Here is a 23,647-nt window from a genome sequence, read left to right as displayed (position 1 = left end):
GGCTCACATTTGCAACCCCATGGTACTGGGTTCAGTTCCACAGTGCAGCATCTTGGGCAACTGTTTTGTATTATAGCCTCAGACCAACCAATGCCTTTTGGCTTTGGCTGACAGAAACTGAAAGAGGACTGTCATATATATATGTGTGTGTGTATGGTCCATTGAGTTTGTGTTTGTCCCCCCACCATCAGTTGACAACCCGTGTTGTTTCGTTTACATCCTTGTTTGATGAAAGAGAATGATAGAATAAGTGCTAGATTTGAAAACTAAGTACTGGGGTGCCCCAGCATGGCCACTCTCCAGTGACTGAAACAAATAAAAGACAAAGATATGTTGTATAATTATCATCAGTTGTGATGACAACAGTTGCGTGTTCTAATCCCATGTGTACCTCTGTCTTTCTAGGACCTGATCACCAGATCGAAGGAAGTCACCAGAAACACTGTACAGAAAAGTGTGTGTGTACTTAGCAAACTGGTAAGTCATTGAAGCAGGAAGACAGGTAGAAATTTATAATTCACTAAATTAATATTAAAAGTATGCATGCAGAATTTCAAGTTGGGTAGGGATGGGGGTCTACATTATTAAAATGGGTCCATCATTAACCTTCTGATTTGTGCAAAACAAAATTAAAATAATAAGAGCACTCAGAGAGCGCAAACCTCCGCCAAGGCAACACTAACATCCTCCCAATGATTAGTCGGAGATGATTTTTAAAATGAGAATATCTGAAATAAACTCGAATGCTCTCACAAATGGGATTGCCAGAAATGAACCTGACTGCTCTCAAAACTTAAGTAAAAAAAAAAAAAACGGGAAAATAATCCAGAATCTTTGTCTGGTACCAGATTGATCCCAAAATCTAATCAGTTCATGCCAAACATCCCTGAAAGTTTCATGTGAATCCATCCAGCGGTTCTTGAGATATCTTGTCCACGGACAGGCACAGGCATGGCTGTGTGGTTAAGAAGTTCACTTTACAACCACATTGGTTTCAGGTTCAGTCCCATTGCGTGGCACCTTACATAAACGTCTTCTATTATAGCCTCAGGCTGAGCAATGCTTTATGGAGGAATTTAGTAGACAGAAACTATACAAATATATGAGGGGTGCTGAAAAGTTTCTGGTTTTGAGTAAAAGAAAAACAGGAGAATCAGTTAATTATGATTTTATTCAACATATTCCCCTCTCAGATTCACACTTATTGCAGGGATCCTTTGTTTTTTCTAAGCCCTATAAAAGATCTCAGAAGGTTGGGCCTCCAACCAGACCTTTCGTGATACCCTTAAAGCCTGGAACTTTCCAGCACCTTCTAGTCCTCTCATTATCTTCTACAGTGTCTCACTTCCCAAGCTCTGCATTATAGACACTGTTCTCCAATCCTTCTTCTTAAAGTTTGCCTCCCACTGAAAGTCCCACTTTCAGAACTTGGCCACATCAAATATTCAAGCAAAACCTTTCATGTCTCCAGTCTAGGATTGGTCAGCAAATGTCTTGGATATTGTTCCTCCTCCTTCCTTTCTGGTTAACTTATTTCTAAAAATGACAGTGGTGATGAGGAGGAGGATGCTGAATTTGATGATAATGATGAGGACAAAGGAGAAGGATATTGGTAAATTCGATCATGGTGATGAATTTAATGCTTATGGTACTGCATGGCCGAGTGGTTTTGGGCATTGCACTAATGGTCATGGTATTGTGGTTTTGCTTTCTAGGCTGGTTGTGCATTGTGGTTTTGAGCAAAACACTTCATTTCACATTGTTCTCAATAATTCAACGCTAAATGAATCACCCTGCTAGGGCCAGGCACTTCATTTAGGGGAAAAGGTTGTGATGTCAGGCACTTAGATGCTATAGAAACAGGATAACCAACTTGAAGAGCCATAGGGCTTGGGACTTATATTCAGGGTTTGGTGATGTCGATGAGTGTGTTTATGCAGCTGATGATAATGATGAAAATGAAGATAATATGCTTATTTGCCTCTTTTTCTCCTTTCTCTAGCCCTTTTATGGATTAATCCAGACCAAACTGGAATTAATTACTCATGCCTACTTTGACGAGAGAGACTTCAGTAAAGTGGAACTGCTCATTGACACATACCGCAACCTCAGTACATTGCTGACAGACAGCCAGACTGACAGCACCAAAATCTACCTCGGTGAGCATACCTTCCTGTTGTTGTTGTTGTTATTGTTGCCTAGGTCCGTTAAGGTGTCTGTGAGTGGTCTTTTTCCATTCACAAGGTTTTGGTCAGCCCGAGGCTATAGTAGAAGACACTTGCCCAAGGTGCCACGCAATGGGACTGAACCCAGGACCATATGGTTGGGAAGCAAGCTTCTTACCGCACACCCACGCATTTATTTTCTTTTATTGGGTTGTCAGTTAAATTCGTTCCCCCCACCCACCCCCCACATTTGTTTGAATCCTTTCTTGTGTTATTTGACTTAACATGAAAAATATTTTTATCGTAGTGTTTTATGATTTTTTTTTGCTCTATCCTTCTACATCATCATCATCATCATCATCATAAATCAGCTTTCCATGCTGGCGTGGATTAGATGTTTTGGGAGTTACTTGCAAAGCTGGGAGCCATACCAGTCTCCGATTATCTGTTTTTGGCATGCTTTCTAAAGTTGGATGCCCTTCCTGCTGCCAACCACTTTACAAAGTGTACTGAACGCTCTTCTACTTGAAACCAGCATCAGATAGGTCACTAGGTAATTTGCAAGACATAACCCCACACCTGGGAAATGTGAGTAGTATTGAGGAACAGAAAAAGGAAATTACTATTTTTTAAATCTCACGAGAGATATTCAGCAACAATACTTTGTAGTAAAGATTGTTTGCCAACATAACATAGCAGTCCTGGTTTAGGCCAAATGTTGCTGTAATTTAACCCCAGGAGACATCGTCTCCAGCTGGCTATACAACACGATCTGTGTCCTTATATTTTCGAACAAGGGAATCTAGCACCCCCACAGATCGTGTCGTATAGCCAGCTGGAGACGATGTCTCCTGGGGCTAAATTACAGCAACATTCGTCCTAAACCAGGACTGCCATGTTATGTTGGCAAACAATCTTTACAACAGAAAAAGGAGTTTTGCTTTAGACGGGGAAACATGGCTGCCTCAGGAGGGAGAGAGAGTGTTGGTTATCGTTTTTGAAATTTGATTAAATTTTACCTCTTTTTCGGGCGTATGACAACAGGATGCCATGAAGAAAAAAGCAAAAACAAATGACACTATCTGACAATCCAATATCTTTGATGCTGTTCTTCTTATTATGATTATTGTTGTTGTCATTGTTATTGATGTTGTAGTTGTCATTATTAAAACCTGCCTTCTACATTGCTTTCAGGTCTTCCTGCTCGGGACCTCGTTATACTTTATCGTCACAAGATCCTCATTTTATTTAAACTCCTTCTTCTGGAACGACGGGTAAGATGATGATGATGATGATGATGGTGGTGGTGGTGGTGGTGGTGGTGGTGGTCATAATGATGATGATGATAGGGATTTTTATTAATGGAAACAAGGTTGAAGCTTTTAACCAGATATTTTCGGAAGTGGGAGTTGAGCTAAAAGTACCATTTTGGATAAGTTTGCTATCTTTTTATCATCAGGTGAGCTGGCAGAATCGTTAGCACATCAGACAAAAGGCTTAGCAGCATTTCTTTTGGCTCTTTGTGTCCTGAGTTCAAATCCTGCTGTGGTCAACTCTGCCTTTCATCCTTTCCAGGTTGATACAGTACCAGTCATATACTGGGGTTTGATGTAATTGACTTGTCTCCTTCTCTCAAAATTGCTGGCCTTGAAACTAACAACAAACCAACATCCCATTTAGGGTGAGCGTTGTGATCTTGGTTGCTTATATACCATGAAAAGTGGGTAACCAGCCTTATAAGTCCTAGGATTCAAGGAATATATATATGAGAAAAAATAAGTTCAAAAAGAACAATTCAAACTTTTTGAAAGATCCAAAAAGAGAGAAAAAATGATTTCTAATAAAGATTCATCATATTCATAAAAACAGCCAGAGCAAGTAATAAGAATATGAAAATAATAGTTGAAAGATATCATTATAGGTATAAATATACCATAAACAAGTATTAAAAAAATGGAAGAGAAAAAGATGTTGAATCAGAATTAAATTTAATACAAAATTGGCTTCAATACATACGCACGTTTCAAAAGACAATACAAATATGTAAGAAAAAAATTGTAATCATAGTAATTTTAATTAAATTCATGCATTGTCATTCTCATCAGTGTGAGGAATTTTTGGAAGGACCTCAAAAAAGGTTTAATAAAACAAAATAAAATATGATATAATAAGGGAGAACAAAGATGGGGTAATAGGGAAAAATCAGATATTTACAAACAAGTTGTAAGAGGGCAAAAAATAACAATGAATAAGTGTCAGTTTAACACTTGACTAGTCCCTTCCCCAAAATTATTTTTTATTCATTTATTTATTTATTTATTATTACAGGTACTATTTACAGGGAAACCAGTCCAAGAGCTGTGTCGAACTATGTTAGGTGTCATGTCACTCTTTCCAGGTATGATCTTGAAGTTCATTTGCATTTCTTTATTTTTCTTCACTGATCTCCATTTATTTCTCCTCACCAATATCAACTTTGCACAGGAAGGATGATGATGTTGTAAAATATAAAATATCTCTATATGTCATGCTGATGACTTCTAAAAAGAATGAAATAGTGTTGTACATAATTACCTAAGACTGGAAATTTAAAAACCTTTGTAATAAGTAAGCAAAACAAATTATAAATATGTGTATTCTATGCATCTTAGTCTTTATTCCGTAATTTCAAAGTCAAACCTCTAATCCTACCAAATATTATGGAAAAATGATTATTTCCCTTGTACCAGTTGTCTGCTAGGGGATGCCACATATTTCAATAAAATTGGATTGGATCATCCCATAAATAATGCTGTTTTTGAAATTGCATGAACTAAAAGTTGGAGGGGGATGGGATAAATTACCTGCATCAACTTGTTATAAAAGTAGGTAATAATTTTACCTTGTACTTACTCTTAGTGCAAGTTTTGAAGAGTGCAGTTCGATTTTAACAATTATGTTTGCAAAGCCATAATGGAAGTGACAGAGGAGCATATTTTGCTTTATGGGTTCAAAAAAGGCAACGACGCAACAGAAAGTGTGAGGAATATTAATGCAATATATGAGGGTCTGTCTTTACGTTCTGAGTTCAAATTCCGCCGAGGTTGACTTTGCATTTCATCCTTTTGAGGTCAATAAATTAAGTACCAGTTGTGTACTGGGGTCAATCTAATCGACTGGGCCCCCTCCCCCAAACATTTTGAGCCTCTATAGGCACAATATGGGCAAATGGTCCAAGACGTTTACTTCACGCTCATAAAGACCTGGGTTCAGTCCCACTTCATGGCATCTTTAACAAATGTCATTCTTTATAGTCTTGGATCAATCCAAACTTTTTGAGTGAAATTGTGGAGATGGAAACTGCATAAGAACTCATCAGGGGTCACACTGATTCCCTCAGAGAATTACATGAAGAGTAAACATCTTCATCATCATCTTCATCATTTAACATCTTTTTTCATGCTGGCATGGGTTGGACAATATGACAGGAGCTGGAGAGCTACACCAACCCCCAATTGTCTATTTTGGCATAGTTTCTACAGCTGTATACCATTCCTAACACCAACCACTTTACAGTGTGTACTGGGTGCTTTTTATGTGGCACCAGCACCAATGCTTTATACATAGTATACTCAGTCACTTCTTCTTTAACTCAGGAACAGGTAATTCTGTTGGTCAAACACTTGAATCCTAATTGTCCAAATTATGGAAACCCATGACTCTTTTAGTTTTGTATTTTATTAATTTGAATTCTTTAAACTTTTACTGTTATATTTTCCTTTGTTTCTTTGATCCAGGTTTAATAGAATATGGCCTGAAGGAATCTGCCTGCTATTCCCCTCACAGACAAATCTCACCAACATTAAAATTTCACCAAATGGAATCCGACGACGGATTCCTAGAGGTCAGCTACCACAAAAATACCAACTGTGATATTCCCATCCCCCCTAGACCACCTTCAAGAACCACAAGTCTAGCATCCGAGCCAGAGAATCAGACGATAGTCCGTGACGAGAATGACGAGCCAGATTTACCGTGCAGTCCATTCAGATCAGCACCACCACCCTCATCAGACACATTCCCTGCAACTGCAATGTCTCTGGCATGCAGTACTGAAGCTGGATCTCAGAAAGACATGACCATCGCGAAAGACACCAATGCTTCACATTCAAGCTCTGGTATATCAACTGTTTCATCTGTGACAAAAATGGAACTTGATGCCACAGAGAAAGATTTGTTAAATAACAACAATCAGAACTGTAGAATTTCCTCCCATGCTGATGGATCTTCATCTCCTGTCATCAGTAGGGGTGAATTACATGATCACACAACAAAGACCACTCTAGGTCACATGGTTGCAGAAGACAATTTGCTCAAAGACCAAGGGAAGACTCGCTCCTCAGAGAGGCGCCTCAAGGTAGACCTGGAGGTTGATGAAAATGAAACCTTATCTGAAGACCTGAAACGAAGTGAGAGCATTGAAGAACTGGACTCTCCAGAGTCAATCAGTAAAATTGATCGAGAGGATTGCTTCTCATGGGAGGAAGACCGTATTGTCCTTGAAATAAATGATGAACATGATCCAAAGAGTGATTGCGAAAGGTCTCCGTGCCTAGGGTCAAGCAATTCCACTGATCCATCAACTGCTACCACCACCACTTCCACCACCAATGTCGTCTGTGATAAAAATGCCAGGCCACATAAGATTGAGGCTATTTCTGAGCTCCCTGCTGACACAGCTGGACTAATACATCCCACTGCTGACAGTTCCTGCGAGATGCCATTGAAAAATTCATCAACTACGCTGACACAATCCAAAGAAAACACTGCTGACGATCCACTTCTCCCATCTGAAGATTCCCACCAGGGGTCAAATAAAAAACCCTCATCTTTGAATATTGAAAGCAATTCCTTCGAGGATGGTATAGCCATGACAACAACACTTCAAGCAGATGAATATGGTCTCCCTTTGGCGATATTTTCCAAGGTCTGGAAATGTTTCTTTTTTATAATTACCACTCTTTATCATCATCATCATTATCATCATCATCATCATCATCATCATCATCATCATCATCACTGAAGTCAACTTTGCTTTTCATCCCTCCAGGGTTGATAAAATACAGACCAGTCAAGTACTGGGGTCAGTGTAATCAACTATCCCTCTCTCCCTAAAATTACTGACCTTATTTGAGATATCTTGTCCACAGACAAACAAACAAACAAACAAACACAACTGCAAACAATGCCTCCTCCTCCTACGCTAAGTTGAAGGTAATAAATAAGGATTATATTTGACAGAAAAATCTGAATGCTAAAGGGTTACGGATGATGAACAAAACATCCATGTTTGCAAGGGTGAATTATTCAAACCCCAAAGCATCCCCAACAACACATGGCTATGATGCTCCAATGAATTTTCTTCTTCCCCTGATATTTATCTATCGTCTTTTATTTTTACTTATTTCAGTCATTGGACTGTGGCCATGCTGGGGCACCACCTTGAAGGATTTTAATTGAGCAAATCAACCCCTGAACTTATTTTCTTTTTATAAAGCCTTGTACTTATTCTATCGGTCTCTTTTGCTGAGCCATTAAGTTACGGGAACATAAACACACCAACACTGCTTGTCAGGTGGTGGGGGGAGGAAACTAACACAAAACACACACACACATACAAAAGGCTTCTTTCAGTTTCCATCTACAAAATCCACTGACATGGCTTTGGTCAGCCCAAGGCTATAGTAGAAGGCACTTGCCAAAGATGCCATGTGATGGGACTGAACCCAGAACCATGTGGTTGGGAAACAAATTTCTTACTACACAGCCATGCCTGTAGCTATCTGTTGTGTTTTTTAACTCAGCATGTCCATAACAGATGTTATTTCAGGACAAATACTGCAATAAGTGGCCTGTTAACAGTGTATATACATTAAATATGATATACAGATAGCTGTTTTACTAAACATGAGAAAACACCATTCAAAAGTAGTTGTTGAAAACTTCTAATTCCAGTATTTTTGCAAATTTTTCACACCCTGTTGGAATTTCTCTTGCATATCTCTAAGGGTACACATATTCTGGTTTTAGAACCCTTGCCCCCCCCCCCATCCTTTATTAATAAATCTCATTTTTTTTATTTTCTCTTATCTTTCTTTTCCTTTCAGGGCTGCCTCTGTCATCCCTATCTCTCACTGCAGTTCTTTGATCTCCTTGAAGATGTAAATGTGCGGGGCTTTGTAATCGGTGCCACAAATATATTGTTTAAACAGCGCAAACACCTCACTGATGTCGTTGTAGAGGTAAGTTGCTGCAGAGGGTAGAAACAATGGGCTGGGACAAGGATTGGTAAGTGGATAGAGTGCAGGGCTACCTACCTAAAGGACGTGTGTTCGCATCTGCCGTGCAGGGGTTTCATTGTGTCTCTAGACCCTATGCAGCCTCTTTATATGATTGATTTGTAAATCTACAATGTGAAGGTCACGTATGAGTGTGTGTGTCTGTGTTGCTTCAGTAATTTGTAGAAACCAATGCCAACATTTTTTGCTTTTTAACTGGCACTCTGTCAGTTATGACAACAAGGTTCCAGTTGATCCAACCAATGAAACAGCCTGCTCATGAAATTAACATGCAAGTGGCTGAGTGCTTCACAAACACATGTACCCTTAACATAATTCTCAGGGAGATTCAGTGTGACAGAATGTGACAGGTCTGGCCCTTTGAAATACGGGTACAACTCACTTTTGCTAGCTGAGTTGACTGTAGCAACGTGAAATAAAGTAGCCTGCTCAGGGACACAACTCACCTCCAGGTATTGAACTCACAACATTATGATCGTCAGTTGAATATCCTGATCACTTAGTCATATGCAACATAGTTTCCTAGGTTCGCTCAGAAGTCTACTTCCACCACCACCACCACTTCATTGCATGTATAGAAGATAACTATATGATCTGAAGATTACTTCCCTGTTGCTGGTCTTGGTGGCTCTGTAAAAAAAATCATGGCCTCTGCCTTTTCTAAGTTCTAAACTAATTAATAAATTAAATAAATTAAATTTCTGTATTCACTCTTTACAATTACTTTTACTATTTTCCAAAAATGTTAAGCATACCATATTTCTTTTGTTTATTCCCTCTATGACCTGACCACCACCACTTAGGTAAACGATGGACGAATCGACTTCCATGACAATGAATTGAAGAAACAGCTGAATCTAACCACAACAGATTTGAGGTTTGCAGACTACCTCGTGAAAATTGTCACCGAAAATAAAACCCTTTTCCTTGATGGTACAGGTAAGTTATTAATAGATTGGCTAGAGACAGTCGTAAAGGGTCAGCATCTCATGTCCCCTTACAAACACTACATTGTATCCATTGGTTTAAACTTTCTTAATTCTCAATAGCCCAGTCCACTTAGCTGTAAAGTAGGTACTGCTCCAGATCACCTCTGATAGTCAGCCAAACAAGTAGCTGCAACCCATAGATCTGTCTTTGTTTAGCTCTCAGGTCAGCTCTGGTTGAATGTACCTGTTGTGAAAGGCAATCCATCCATGATCATCCCGTCTTTTTATTCAATCGTAATATTTCTAAGACTGTATTATTTAAAACAGCAGGGTTATGATTTGGGCGACCAAGTTAGTAGTGGGGGTGGGTGCGCTGAAAGTGTAGCTGCTAGAATAAGAATAGCCTGGGCAAAGTTTAGAGAGCTCTTACCCCTGCTGGCGACAAAGGGACTCTCACTCAGAGTAAAAGGCAGACTGTATGACGCATGCGTACGAACAACCATGCTACATGGCAGTGAAACATGGGCTGTAACTGCTGAGGACATACGTAAGCTCGCAAGGAATGAAGCCAGTATGCTCCGTTGGATGTGTAATGTCAATGTGAATACCCGTCAGAGTGTAAGTATCTTGAGAGAAAAGCTGAACATTAGAAGCATCAGTTGTGGCGTGCAAGAGAGACGATTGCGCTGGTATGGACATGTGGTGAGAATGGAGGAGGATAGCTGCGTGAAAAAGTGCCACACCCTAACAGTTGAGGGAACCCGTGGAAGAGGTAGGCCCAGGAAGACCTGGGCTGAGGTGGTGAGGCAAGACCTTCGTACATTGGGCCTCACCGAGGCGATGACTACGGACCGAGACCTTTGGAAATGGGCTGTGCGTGAGAAGACCCGGCAAGCCAAGTAAGATCGTTGCCAGTGCCCCTGGACTGGTTCTTGTGCGGTTGGCACATGAGATGCACCATTTTGAGCGTGGCCGTTGCCAGTACCGCCTGACTGGCTCCTGTAGGATTTTCGAGCGAGATCGTTGCCAGTGCCCCTGGACTGGCTTGTGCGGGTGGCACATAAAAGACACCATTTCGAGCGTGGCTGTTTTCGTGCGGGTGACACGTAAAAGCACCCACTACACTCTCTGAGTGGTTGGCGTTAGGAAGGGCATCCAGCTGTAGAAACTCTGCCAAATCAGACTGGAGCCTGGTGTTGCCATCCGGTTTCACCAGTCCTCAGTCAAATCGTCCAACCCATGCTAGCATGGAAAGCGGACGTTAAACGATGATGATGATGATGATGATGATTATTGGGAGCTATTTCTAGAAGACTGAACAACCACACAGAAGCTCCCTAATTGACTCAAAAAGAATTAGTCTGTATGTTGTTGTAATGACTCAACTCCGACTGATTTCTCTATGATGACACTTTCAACTTCAGAAATATTGCAACAATCTCTATAGAAGTCAGCTTTATTGATCTTTGTGGTCCAGAAAGGGTGACCATAATCTAGTTTTCGTGTTTATTGGAAACAAAATCTATATTCTTTTAGTAACCACAACAAATTCATAAAGTTTGATATTCAGTTCCAGATTTATGCCATCGTCATAGCTCACACACCCACATAGTGTGTGTTTTGTTTATATGCCAACCATTTTACGCTGCAGGAGAGCTTTTCTTCCTGCTGTGCTTGTTTTAAACTAAGAGTCAGTCCCTACACTCCAATCCCACTCGGAGGTCTGACCACAGTGGCTCAGCAGGTTAAGAGGCAGCAGTGACCAGCAAGCTGTAGGTTTTACACTGGCATGGCCTTCTCCTTGGGGAATTGCTTTACAGTGCTGGAGAGCTTCACCTACCTTGGAATTGCACCCCTTAATTTGCTACCAAGGTTGATTCTCCTCCCTTAACCTTCCTCTTTCCTAAGGCACTCACAAGGCATTGAGGGTTTGCGCTTTGAGTTTGTTCCATAACATGCTAATTACCTGATAGCTGGGACCCTTAACAGGTGCTACTACTCTGGGGTAGGGTAGCCCAATGCCTCATCCTTTAACCACAATCATCTCTGTTGTTTCTACATGCTTCGATAATTTCTTCTTTCTTCGTTAATTGCAGAGTGGGAAGGAGGAGACGAATGGGTGAGGCTACAGTTCAAGGATTACATCTTGTCCCTGCTCGCCAGCACACATAATGGAGGTGAGTTACCGCTTCTGTCAGCTTCCTGGAACTAACCTTTTCCACACAGTCATAAAAACACTGGGAATAGACTTGCATAAAGGAAAGGTGGGGATATGAAAAAGAACACTCTATCTTTCAACACTATTCTTTTACTCTTTTACTTGTTTCAGTCATTTGACTGTGGCCATGCTGGAGCACTACCTTTAGTCGAACAGATCGACTCCAGGACTGGTACTTATTCTATCGGTCTCTTTTGCCGAACCACTAAGTTATGGGGACATAAACACACCAACATCAGTTGTCAAGTGATGGTGGGGAGACAAACATACATATACACACACACAAACACACACACACACACACACATACAACAACAGGTTTCTTTCAGTTTCTGTCAACCAAATCCACTCACAAGGCTGATTTAAATACTATCATGACACTAGTTTAACTGCTACAGAAGCTTGTATATCAACACCATAAGTACCAACACCAACACTGTAGATTTGCAAATACTCATAGTACGATGACACTAATGCCAACACTACAACCACACCAATACTACCACTGCAACAATGCTGATGCACCTAGCGATAGGAGCCACCACTTTACACATTGTCCATTTACAGTTTGATGATCTGTATTTGATCATGATATTTGTTTAATTCATGAACAAGTACACAATATGAAAGGTGTATCATCATTATCATCGTTTAACGTCCGCTTTCCATGCTGGCATGGGTTGGACGATTTGACTGAGGTCTGGAGAGCCAGGAGGCCGCACCAGGCTCCAATCTGATCTGGCAATGTTTCTACAACTGGATGCTCTTCCTAAATGCCAACCACTCCGAGACTGTAGTGGGTGCTTTTTACTTGCCACCAGCACAGGAGCCAGTCAGGCAGCCCTGGCATCGATCACATTCGGATAAAATTTACAATGTTCAGTATTTGGTTTTATTTTACTTCGTATCAGTGTTAATGTGAACATGCATAGCCTAGTTGTTAGGGTGTTGTACTCATGATCGCCAGATTGCAGGTTCAATTCTTGGAGGGGGCAGTGTGTTGTGTTCTTGAGCAAAACACTTCATTTCACATTGCGCTAGTGCTGTGCGGGGACCAACATGTCAAAGAATGAACCCAAAATTTTCTCTGCATGTTGTAAAAAGTGACTAAAAGTGGTCGAGGCTGGATTTGCCCTTCATCTTTGTAAAACCTTCACCAACAACCACCCAAACAGACCCATGGATGTTTGAAGGGTTGTCACCCGGGCGGTGCAAAAGTGTTAACCACCAGCAGTAGAAGGGAATCACCAACAAATGGTGGATGCAATGACACGCTGTTACAGCATAGACCACCCCCCTTACTACTACTACTACTACTACTACTAATGTTATAACAGAATAGTATGAAGTTATGACTGCTTGTATATCACACACACACATATTTCAAATGAATACATAGATGTAGTCGTGTACTAACTGTTTAAAACTGTCATGTATCTCTCTCTTATGTTTTTTACACTCTTCTCCTCTCTCTCTCTCTCTCTCTTTCCCTCTTATCCCTCTTTGTATCGCTCTCTCTATCTCTCTCTCTCTCTCTCTCTCTCTCTCCCTGCGCAACTCAGATGAGAAGCTGATGGAAGACTTCAACTTGACCTTTATCCAAGCTTGGAAGACAACCCATAACTACCGATTGTGGCACAGCTGTAAACACCCTCTTATCGAGTCGGTCTCGCAGTCGTAAGTACTGGTTTCTGGATACTGCTGGTGGGGGTTAGTGGGAGCAGCCGTAGAAAGCTGGGCGTGATGCTATGGTAACAGCTGCAGTTGTTGGTATGCTGGCATTGGTGGTTGTAGTGGTGGTGTTTAAAGGGAAGGTGCAGTGGTGGTAGTAGTAGGCATGAGTTGATGTGGTGGTTGCTGGAATGGTGTGGTTCCAGTAATTGGAGTTGTAGAGGTGAGGGTTGGGGGTAGTAGTTCCACTGTTGACCGTTGACCTTTCTCCCTTGAATTCTTGATCTACTTATCCTATCCCACTTCACCTACACCGCCCTGCTACATAACTAATTCCCTTCACTACTGACACACTAATATCCAGTCGATCTGCTAGAAATAACAGTCAAATCTCTCTCAAATCATACCCAACCAACTTAAATAAGGAAAGGAACACATTGAGTAATGTACCTCTATATAAACTTTTAAAAAGGTGGGATGGTTACAGTTGGAACACCTTACATTATAAATCTCCTTTATCAGGGCTGATTTTGAGCTAAACAGCAACAACCTACTGATTCCCATGCTATCTGATCACTAATTCCCTATATTTATTATCCCATTAATCTCCATGATTATCCCATTATCCCATTAATCTCTATGATATCACCAACGACCCCTTACACTATTGCCTCACTAATAATCCCTTCTCTCTTGGCCCTCAACTATTTACATTACAGAGATGAGCCAAAGAAAAGCCACAAAGGACAACACAGGGGCCACATAGAAAGCACATAACTGATGGGGTTTCAGTAGAATGCTGCTTGGACTTAGGCTGAGGTTTATTCAGCCAAGTTTGGGTCACTTGGATGAGAGGGTATACTCTTTTACTTGTTTCAGTCATTTGACTGTGGTCATGTTGGAGCACTGCCTTTTAGTCGAACAAATCAACACCAGGACTTATTCTTTGTAAGCCTAATACTTATTCTATCAGTCTCTTTTGCCGAACCGCTAAGTTACGGGGACGTAAACATACCAGCATCGGTTGTCAAGCATATATATATATATATATATATATATATACATATATATATATATATACATATATATATATATACATATATATATATATATATACATATATATATATATATACATATATATATATATACATATATATATATATATATACATATATATATATATATACATATATATATATATATATACATATACATATATATACATATATATATATATATATATATATATATATATATACATATATATATATATATATATATATATATATATATATATATATATATATATATATATATACACACATATATATATATATACACACATATATATATACACACATATATATATATATATATATATATATATATATATATATATACATATACATACATACATACATACATATATACGACGGGCTTCTTTCAGTTTCCGTTTATCAAATCCACTCACAAGGCTTTGGTCGGCTCGAGGCTATAGTAGCTGACAATGATGATTATAATGGTTAATGGTGGTGGGGACAGTGGCCATATATGATGATGATAATGATGATAATATATTCTACTTACAGACATCCATTCCAAGGGCATTTGAATATGAGTGATCTTCGTGTGCGGTTGTCACAGTAAGTCTCACTTATTTTCTACTCTCTCTGTCTCTCACACACACTCCTATGGTAACACAATATCAACTATAACACAGTACACATCCTGTCAGCCACACTTATTGTTAAATCCTTATGCCTCCAATATCGTAGTATGGTTGATATTACAGTTCTATATTTAAGAGATGAAGAATTATTTACAGTTGACGGATATTTGTCCTCATCTTGATTGTTGTTAACACAATGTTTCGGCTAGTATACTCTCCAGCCTTCATCAGGTGTCTTGGGGAGATTTCAAACCTGGAGTAGAGTTAAAAAGGAATCAAAGGGTGTCCATAGGTGAAAAAGGGTTGAGAAACACTTCTACATGGTCACTCAACCCATTAGAAATAACAACCAAATCTCAACATATCTCACCCTACCATCTTTTTCCGGTTTCTCCTTTTATACAATTTTATCCCAAACATATCTTGAAGCCACTGTAATGTAAGGAACTACCAAAAAGGAAAAGAAGGAGGTCTACAAATTCAAAAGATGTCAATCGACAGGAAGTTTAAAAGTCTGAATATCATAGATTAAAGGAAAACAAGATGGTTGTAGTGAGTTCCAGAGAGCAGAAGTTTGAAGAAAGACGTTATTAGAATAAAAGGTCTTAAGACTCAGAGAAAACCCTTAAAAGAAGATACATTGGAGGCATGCTGTAACAAAAGCTAAACAAGGCCTCACCACCAGTCGTCTTACAGCATTAGGATAAAGATAGGGATAAAGATCCTTCTCGAGTCATATAAAGTCAGTGGATCAGTTTCTGGTGCATGTATTCCCCACTGGACAGGGTGCTGGTCAGTCACAGTATTATTCATTTTGGCCAGCTGAGTGGACTGGAGCAATGTGAAATGAAGTGTTTTGCTCAAGAACGCAATGCATCGCCCGGTCCAGGAATCGAAACCTCAATCTTACGATCATGAGTCCAACACCCTAACCACTAAGCCACGTGCCTCCACTCTTACAGCATTGCCAGAAACTGACACCACTTCACTATACAACAATACTAAACCCTTTCTAACCCCACCTCCTTTTATTTATTTCTTTCCTGTACCATCAGTACTGTGAAACCTAAGCTACACTGTACAATATTGCTATGCTCCCTCTAACCCATCTGCTTTTCTCTCCCCCATCAGCACCATGCAGAGCACAGAGAAGGGTAAGAAACTAAATGCTGCTGTGTCCCAAACCGGGAAATATGTTGTACAGACTGGCAAAGTATTTGGTGAGTAGACTCGGCATCTCTTCTTTCTCACTTTGTAGTTTTCCTCTTTTTTTCCCCATCTTATGGTGGTAATAGTGTCTCTTGACATGTATTTTTCAGTGCGTGGTGAGGCACAAGCGAAGCCCTTGTTATAATTATTTCTATCACTATATATTTATCATGATTTCTCTCAGCAATGAGTGTTCTCATATTTCATCTGTTCATTGTTCATTCATTTGAACAACTTCCTCAATGTGCAAGTGGTTGAGTATTCCACAGACCTTTCTTCTCTTAAAGTAGTCGAAACAGAATGTTTCTTTGCTGTTTTTTTTTTCATTTAAATTTGCAGGTGGACAAGGTCTTTGCAGGTTGTCATGCACCAATGAGATTGGTGCTTTTAATGTACCTCTTGAACCTTTGTAAGTCAGCACCTGCAGGAACAGTATTCCAGAGAGCCAACATTCTAGTGGCGGGGGATTAGTGCTGACAAGGGTGACGTGAGGAGAGAAGAGGGTGGGTATGAAAACTTGAGTGGAGACGACATGAGCCCAACTCACTCTGATGAGTAGAGGCCATTTATAGTAGTGAGAGAAAAGGTAGACAGAAGGAACAATGTACCCATGGTGGGCCTGAGGCTGAAGTACATCTGTGACAGAAAATAAGCATGAGACTGTCTCACTGACACTTGTGATGAAACCCTTAAGTAGATTAGTGCACAGGGCCTCGTGCCATAAAGTGAAATACTCAAGCAGATGCAGTATCACACAATACATGACAAGGCTAGCTTTTTGAATCACATGGAGTAGGTACAGATGTGGCTGTGTGGCTAAGATTATTTCCCAACCACATGGTTGTGGGTTCAGTCTCACTGCATGCCACCTTGCATAAGTGTCTTCTGTTATAATCTTGGGTTGACAAAAGCCTTGTGAATTGATGGGGTTAACAGAAATTAAAAGGTGCCCATTTTATGTGTATATATGTATATTTATGCATATGTGTATTTTTCTCAACACATAATTAGACTTTTATTAAATTTTTTTATTTTTATGTTTTCTGCATTAAATTCACACACACTAATTATGATTGATGTTTTTTGTTTCATTCCAACGTCTTTTCTCTTCACCTTTGTGTTTTATTTTTTTCCTTCTCTTGCAGGTGGCGCCATCACCTCTGCTAAGTCAGCCATGAGCTCATGGTTCAGCAGTTTTACCACAGACTGGAAACACCCTGAAAAGGATGGAACAGATGATGATGATGCTAACTGTGATAGGGAAGAAGACAGCGATGGAAACGGAGATGCTGATGGTGATGGTGATGATGATGGTGCTGATGATGAGAATGTTAGTGGCAAAGATGATGGTGATGATGCTGGCAGTCAACATGACTGAATCTCTCTCTCTCTCTCTCTCTCACTCACACACACACACATTCTCTTTATTTTTCTCCTCCTGTCTTCATGCTTTCCCCTTTCTCTTTTTCTTTAAACACTCTATTCTCCCTCTCATCATCACTTACCATCTCTCCCTCCAACCTTCTTCCATCTACATACACACTCAACACACACACATATTCAAATACCTTACAATGTCCAATCATATTTTGGCATTGTCTATACAAAAATAAAACTTCCATTTTACCCTTACCCATAATCTACAAGATGCAATTTCATAGCCAATGGCAGGTTGGAGATCAAGGGTCAGTGTGAATTTGCAACCTTTAGTGCTAGATATCTGGCCCAAGTCCCAGTTAAGGGTGAGTTCTATGCTACGTTTGATAATAATAACTGTTAATAGCAATCATCTCTAAATATCACAAGACAGGTTCTTGAAGCAAAGCCAACCAGCTGGAGACCTGGGGCAAGATGGTTGGATTATATCCGTAGTCACAGCTGGAAAGTGTAATGATGGTTGCCTCGGGTAGGACCCCATGGAAGAAGTGCCTAAGGACTCAACTGCCACCCAGCAATTAGTGGGAAGAGATAAAAAAAATGGTCACAAATTTTTGGTAGATGGGTGAGGGTGGGGGGAAGTGCGATACGGTTGATTAAATCAATCGACACAGTATATGACTGGTATTTACTTTATTCATACCCTACCCCCGCTTTTTACTTTATTCATATCCCACCCACACACCCACCTCAACTCTAGAAATCCAAACAGCAAAGGTGACATCGACTGGATTTGAACCAAGAATGTAACGGGATATATTTAAACGTGAATTCTGCCATTTGCCACCTTAATAATAATAATAATAATAATAGTAATAATAGTAATAATAATAATAGTGATAATAATGGTTTCAAATTTGACACAAGGCCAGCAACTTTGGAGGTGAGGATAACTCGATTACTTTGACCCCAGTACTCAACTGGTACTTAATTTATTGACCCTGAAAAGATGAAAGGCAAAGTCAACCTCGGCGGAATTTGAACTCGGATCATAAAGATGCCACTATGCATTTACCTGACATGTTAATGATTCTGCCAGCTCGTCACCTTATTAATAATGATAATTATTATTATTATTGTTGCTGTTGTGGCGTGCAGCTCAGTGGTTAGAGCGTCGAGTTTACGATCGTGAAGTTGTGAGTTCGATTCCTAGACCGAGCTGCATGTTGTGTTCTTGAGCAAGACACTTTATTTCACGTTGCTCCAGTTCACTCAGCTGTAGAAATAAGTTGCGACATCACTGGTGCCAAGCTGTATTGGCCCCTTTGCCTTTCCATTGGATAACACTGGTGGTGTGGAGAGGGGAGGCTGGTATGCATGAGTGACTGCTGGTCTTCCATAAACAACCTTGTCCGGTCTTGTGCCTCAGAGAGGAACTTTCTAGGTGCAATCCCATGGTCAGTAATGACCAAAGGGGGTCTCCTCCTGTTGTTGTTGTTGTTGTAATGTAGGCATAAGACCTCCTATTTTGTGGAACAAAGCAGTCAATTAATTTAGCCCCTAGATTTCACTTTCTCAGAACTTATCTTCTCAAACCTGGAAGGACGAAAGGCTAAGTTGACCCAAGCAGTGTTTGGAATTTCAAACATTCTAAAGAGCTGGAACTAAATCTTGCAGGCATTTTATCTGGTGTCTTTGACAATCCAGACTTTTCAATAATGTTTTCTGTAATATTCCACAAGGATGATGAATGAGAGGATATCACAAGGACAAATTACTACAGAGTTTAAATAGTGTTCATAAGTAATGTGATCTCTCACTGGAGTCTATAGGTCATGTGATTTCTCATTTATCCAATGATGTTTTAGTATTTATCATTATTAAGGCGGTAAGCTGGTAGAATCACTAGCATGCAGACAAAATGCTTAGCAACAGTTCTTTCAGCTCTTTACATTCATCCTCGTTTAACGTCCACTTTCCATGCTAGCATGGGTTGGACAATTTGACTGAGGACTGGCGAACCAGATGGCTACACCAGGCTCCAATCTGATATGGCAGAGTTTCTACAGCTGGATGCCCTTCCTAACGCCAACTTTCTCTGAAGTGGACTTTGCCTTTCATCCTTTGGGGGTAGTTAAAATAAATACCAGCTGAACAGTGGGATTGGTGTAACCGGCCAGACCCACAAAAATTCCAGGCCTTGTGCCTATATTAGAATATTTATCTATAAAGGTGTATTGGTTGGTGGGGAAGGGATCATGCTCGTAGGAGACACCAGACTAAATACTCTGCAGGATTTTTAGTTTTGTCAAACCTTGGTTCTGAGTTCTAATCCTTTTAAGTCAACTTTGTTGTTACTAACAACATCAGTCATGACAACACAGTAGTAACAATAATAGTAACAACAACAATAGTAGCAGTAGAAGTAACAGAAGATGCTATCACAACAATCATCATCATCATCATCATCATCATCATCGTTTCCTTTCGTCATTCCTCACCAGTGCCAGCTTTCATCAGAAGAATAAAATCAAAGAAGACAGACATCCATAAACCAGAGATAACCTACCAACTACTTAAAAATCGAAAGAAAGAGAGAGAGAGAAATCAATAAATTCATTCACCAGGAGGAGTGTGGAGGCTCCAGGTTCTGACGTCACCCTTCATTTGTCTGACAGTGAGGCAAGAAAATAAAAGGTGGACTTGTCCCTTGATCTGAAGGCAAGTAAAGGGTATCTAGCCCAAGAAGCAACACCACTTTTTTTCTCTCCCTTTTCCTCATTCGGGGACAAACTGCCAGGCATGAAACATTAAACCCCGTTCACTTGTTATGGACTAATTTTGTCAACGCTGATCCATCTCTAGTTTCCTTCAATTCTGGCTTTTACTGTACTTAAAAAAACTTTGAAATCATATCATGCTGTACCATGCCATATCATAATATTGTTGTACTACGTGTCCATTTGGTGACCAGCTGACCGACTGACCAAAGCCAGCAGCAGCAGGAATATCTTAATGTCTTAATTAAAAGTACTGAAGAGAGAAAGCATGTTTTTTTTTCTTTTTCTTTCACCCCCCCCCCCCCTTTGTTCTCTTGTAGATGGAACCAGGACAGATCAAAATGTGAGTGGTCAGTGCCGTGGCCCACTTCTACCAAGCGCCACTTGGGACTGTTTGCTGAATACTACCAAACAAAAGACATTGGTTTCAAATTTTGGCACAATGCCAGCAATTTGGGGGGGAGGGGATGAGTCTATTAAATTGACCCCAGTGTTCAACTGGTATTTGTTTTAAGGATTTTCATTTATGGTATTCTTTCGATATGACTCGACAAAATTGAAACACTTCAATTTGGCTGTTTCCATGAAAGCACATCTCTGTGTCTTGTCAACTGTCAGTTGAAGAAATTGTGAGGAAGAGAAGAAAGCTAATGGGTTGTACATGTGTGCGTGCTTGTTCTTGTCTGTTCCTGTTCTGTTTTATGTTTTTATGTGTTGTGGAATATAGATTTAACGAAATTATGCCCAGAAATGTCTCATTTTAAACTTGAAGAAAAAAAAGCCTTGTGTTATTTTCAACATATCTGTTTGAGTTTAGTTGGCAACAATACAACAGAGTCAATACTTTTATGAATTTCATAAAATGCGTTAGGCAGTATTATACTGTCTAATTTAAACTTCGAGAATGGTTATTATGAAATTCATAAAATGTGTTGCATAATCCCTCATTTTCTCCATGCATGTTGCAATATTTCTGCTCTTTAGTGGTTTAAAAAAAAAAAAAACATGGACTGCTATAATTGATACAGCATTCTCGTTTTCTGTTTGGAAATTTATGGATTTTACACACAGGCATGAAGCAGGTAAGAACAAATATGCAAGGCTTTTTTTCTTCAAGTTTAAAATGAGACATTGCTGGGCATAATTTCATTAAATCTATATTCCACAACACATAAATACATAAAAACAGAACAGGCACACACACACACACACACACACAGACAAGAACAAGCACGTATACACACAGGCACAGACAAGAACAAGCATGCACACACATACAACCCATTAGCTTTCTTCTCCTCCTCCTCCCATTTTGTCAACTGACAGTTGACAAGACACAGACATGTGTTCTCATGGAAACAACCGAATTGAAGTGTTTTGATTTTGTTGAGTCATATCAAAAGAATACGTCCTTTATTCCCAAGCCAGCTCTAGACCTGCTTGATTGTATGTTAGAACTTGATCCAAGTCGGCGATGCAGTGCTGAACAAGCTTTAAATTGTGCTTGGCTCAGAGATGTTGATCCTGCTAAAATCACACCACCTGAGTATGATGGGCTTTTTTTTTTTCTCTTTATACTTATCCCTGCTGTTTCTGTTTCCATTCATTGTTGTCGTACATTGTACTATGTTATTATATAAGCTCACATCCCATTCAAGTGTGGTCAATGCCAGTGCTGCCTGACTGGCTCCTGTCCCGGTCACACGTAAAAAGCACCATTCAAGCATGGTCGATCCCAGTACCACCACCTGACTGGCTCCCATACCAGCGGCACATAAGAAGCACCCACTACACTCTTGGAGTGGTTGGCGTTAGGAAGGGCATCCAGCTGTAGAAACACTGCCAGATCAGACTGGAGCCTGGTGCAGCCTCCTGGCTTCCCAGACCCCTGTCTGGTTGTCCAACCCATGCTAGCATGGAAAACGGACGTTAAATGATGATGATGATGATGATGATGATTTTGCCCAGCGTGCTAACGATTCTGGCAGCTCACTGCCTTGTCCACTATATATCATAAGAAGTAACTTATAATATACAGTGTATGGTTTGGCTAGAAGTACTGGGCAGGACAGCCTCAAAATTACAACCTACCTTCTTAAAAGGAAAAACAGTACACATTGAATTGTTTTAGTCCAAGGTAAACTATGCCTGAGATAATTTTGTTTATGTACCTGTTTGAGCAAAGATGGCATGGGATTAAAAGCAACAGCAAGAGAAAAGAGAGTGCCATATGTATTGATATTCTAAGATGGTGAGTTGGCAGAACCATTAGCATGCTAAGTAGCATTTTGTCCATCTCTATGTTCTGAGTTTCAAATTCCACCAAGGTTAACTTTGCCTTTCATCCTTTTGGGGTCATCGTCATCATCATCGTTTAACGTCCACTTTCCATGCTGGCATGGGTTGGATGGTTTGATTGAGGTCTGGAGAGCCAGTGGCTGCACCAGGCTCCAATCTAATCTGGCAAGGTTTTAACAGCTGGATGCCCTTCCTAATGCCAACCACTCTGAGAGTGTAATGGGTGCTTTTTATGTGCCACCAGCACAGGGACCAGAGGGGAGCTGGCAACGACCATGATCGGTTGGTGCTTTTTACATGCCACTGGCACAGAAGCCAGTCAAAGCTTAGCAGTATTTCGCCCATAGCTATGTTCTGATTTTAAATTCTGCTGAGGTCAACTTTGCCTTTCATCCTTTCGGGGTCAATAAATAAAGTACCAGTCAAGTACTGGAGATCAATATGATCGACTGACCCCCCTCCCCCAATATTTCAGGCTTTGTGCCTAAAGTAGAAAGGATATTATATAGTATCCATCTTCAGCTGGTTATGACTCTGTTCTCTGATACTAACACCTTGTTTCACCAACAGTAATTCTCCATTTACAGTGATGCAGACTAAAGATGAGGATAAAAAATGTTAGTTACAATCATTTTCTTTTTCACTTTTTTTTTTTAATTAACATCTTTGAAAATCCATGTTATTAGTTTGGTCAAGAAATTTTGTTTAAGTTGTTTCGAATTTGTGGTGCCACAAGTTTTAGTGACCTAGATCAGCAGCCCCTAACATGAGTGCCAGTAAGGCAACGCTGGTAATGATCACACTCAAATAGTGCTTTTTACGTGCCACCGGCATGGGAGCCAGTCAGTGGCCCTAGCAACGATCACACTCAGATGGTGCTTTTAGTGCTCCACTAGCACGGATGCCAGTCATTGAATTTGATTTCAATTTCACTTGCCTCAACAGGTTTTCGCAAAGCTGAGTTTAGTGTCCAATGAAGGAAAGGTACACA

The 23,647-nt window shown here is 40.1% G+C and overlaps 1 protein-coding gene across 2 annotated transcripts in view; it reads left to right on the top strand.

Moving 5' to 3' along the window:
- Positions 1 to 20,624, top strand: part of LOC106877651 (late secretory pathway protein AVL9 homolog) — a 40,452-nt gene extending 19,828 nt beyond the window's left edge. The window contains exons 4-15 of one of the 2 annotated variants that reach the window (XM_014926596.3): positions 406 to 477; positions 2,003 to 2,159; positions 3,360 to 3,439; positions 4,494 to 4,563; positions 5,942 to 7,131; positions 8,312 to 8,446; positions 9,307 to 9,442; positions 11,529 to 11,609; positions 13,213 to 13,327; positions 14,913 to 14,966; positions 16,124 to 16,212; positions 17,347 to 20,624. In XM_014926596.3, the coding sequence (XP_014782082.2) occupies positions 406 to 477; positions 2,003 to 2,159; positions 3,360 to 3,439; positions 4,494 to 4,563; positions 5,942 to 7,131; positions 8,312 to 8,446; positions 9,307 to 9,442; positions 11,529 to 11,609; positions 13,213 to 13,327; positions 14,913 to 14,966; positions 16,124 to 16,212; positions 17,347 to 17,579 (2,412 nt within the window). In that variant the 3' untranslated portion in view covers positions 17,580 to 20,624. The remainder of the gene's footprint in view (positions 1 to 405; positions 478 to 2,002; positions 2,160 to 3,359; positions 3,440 to 4,493; positions 4,564 to 5,941; positions 7,132 to 8,311; positions 8,447 to 9,306; positions 9,443 to 11,528; positions 11,610 to 13,212; positions 13,328 to 14,912; positions 14,967 to 16,123; positions 16,213 to 17,346) is intronic. The other variant, XR_016243247.1, reaches the window with a different exon arrangement.
- Positions 20,625 to 23,647: the final 3,023 nt, after the last annotated feature.

This window comes from Octopus bimaculoides, chromosome 9, assembly GCF_046866305.1.
Source record: "Octopus bimaculoides isolate indiv1 chromosome 9, ASM4686630v1, whole genome shotgun sequence".
NCBI classification, from domain to species: Eukaryota; Metazoa; Mollusca; class Cephalopoda; order Octopoda; family Octopodidae; genus Octopus; species Octopus bimaculoides.
This window is presented reverse-complemented; position numbering and strand designations above follow the sequence as displayed.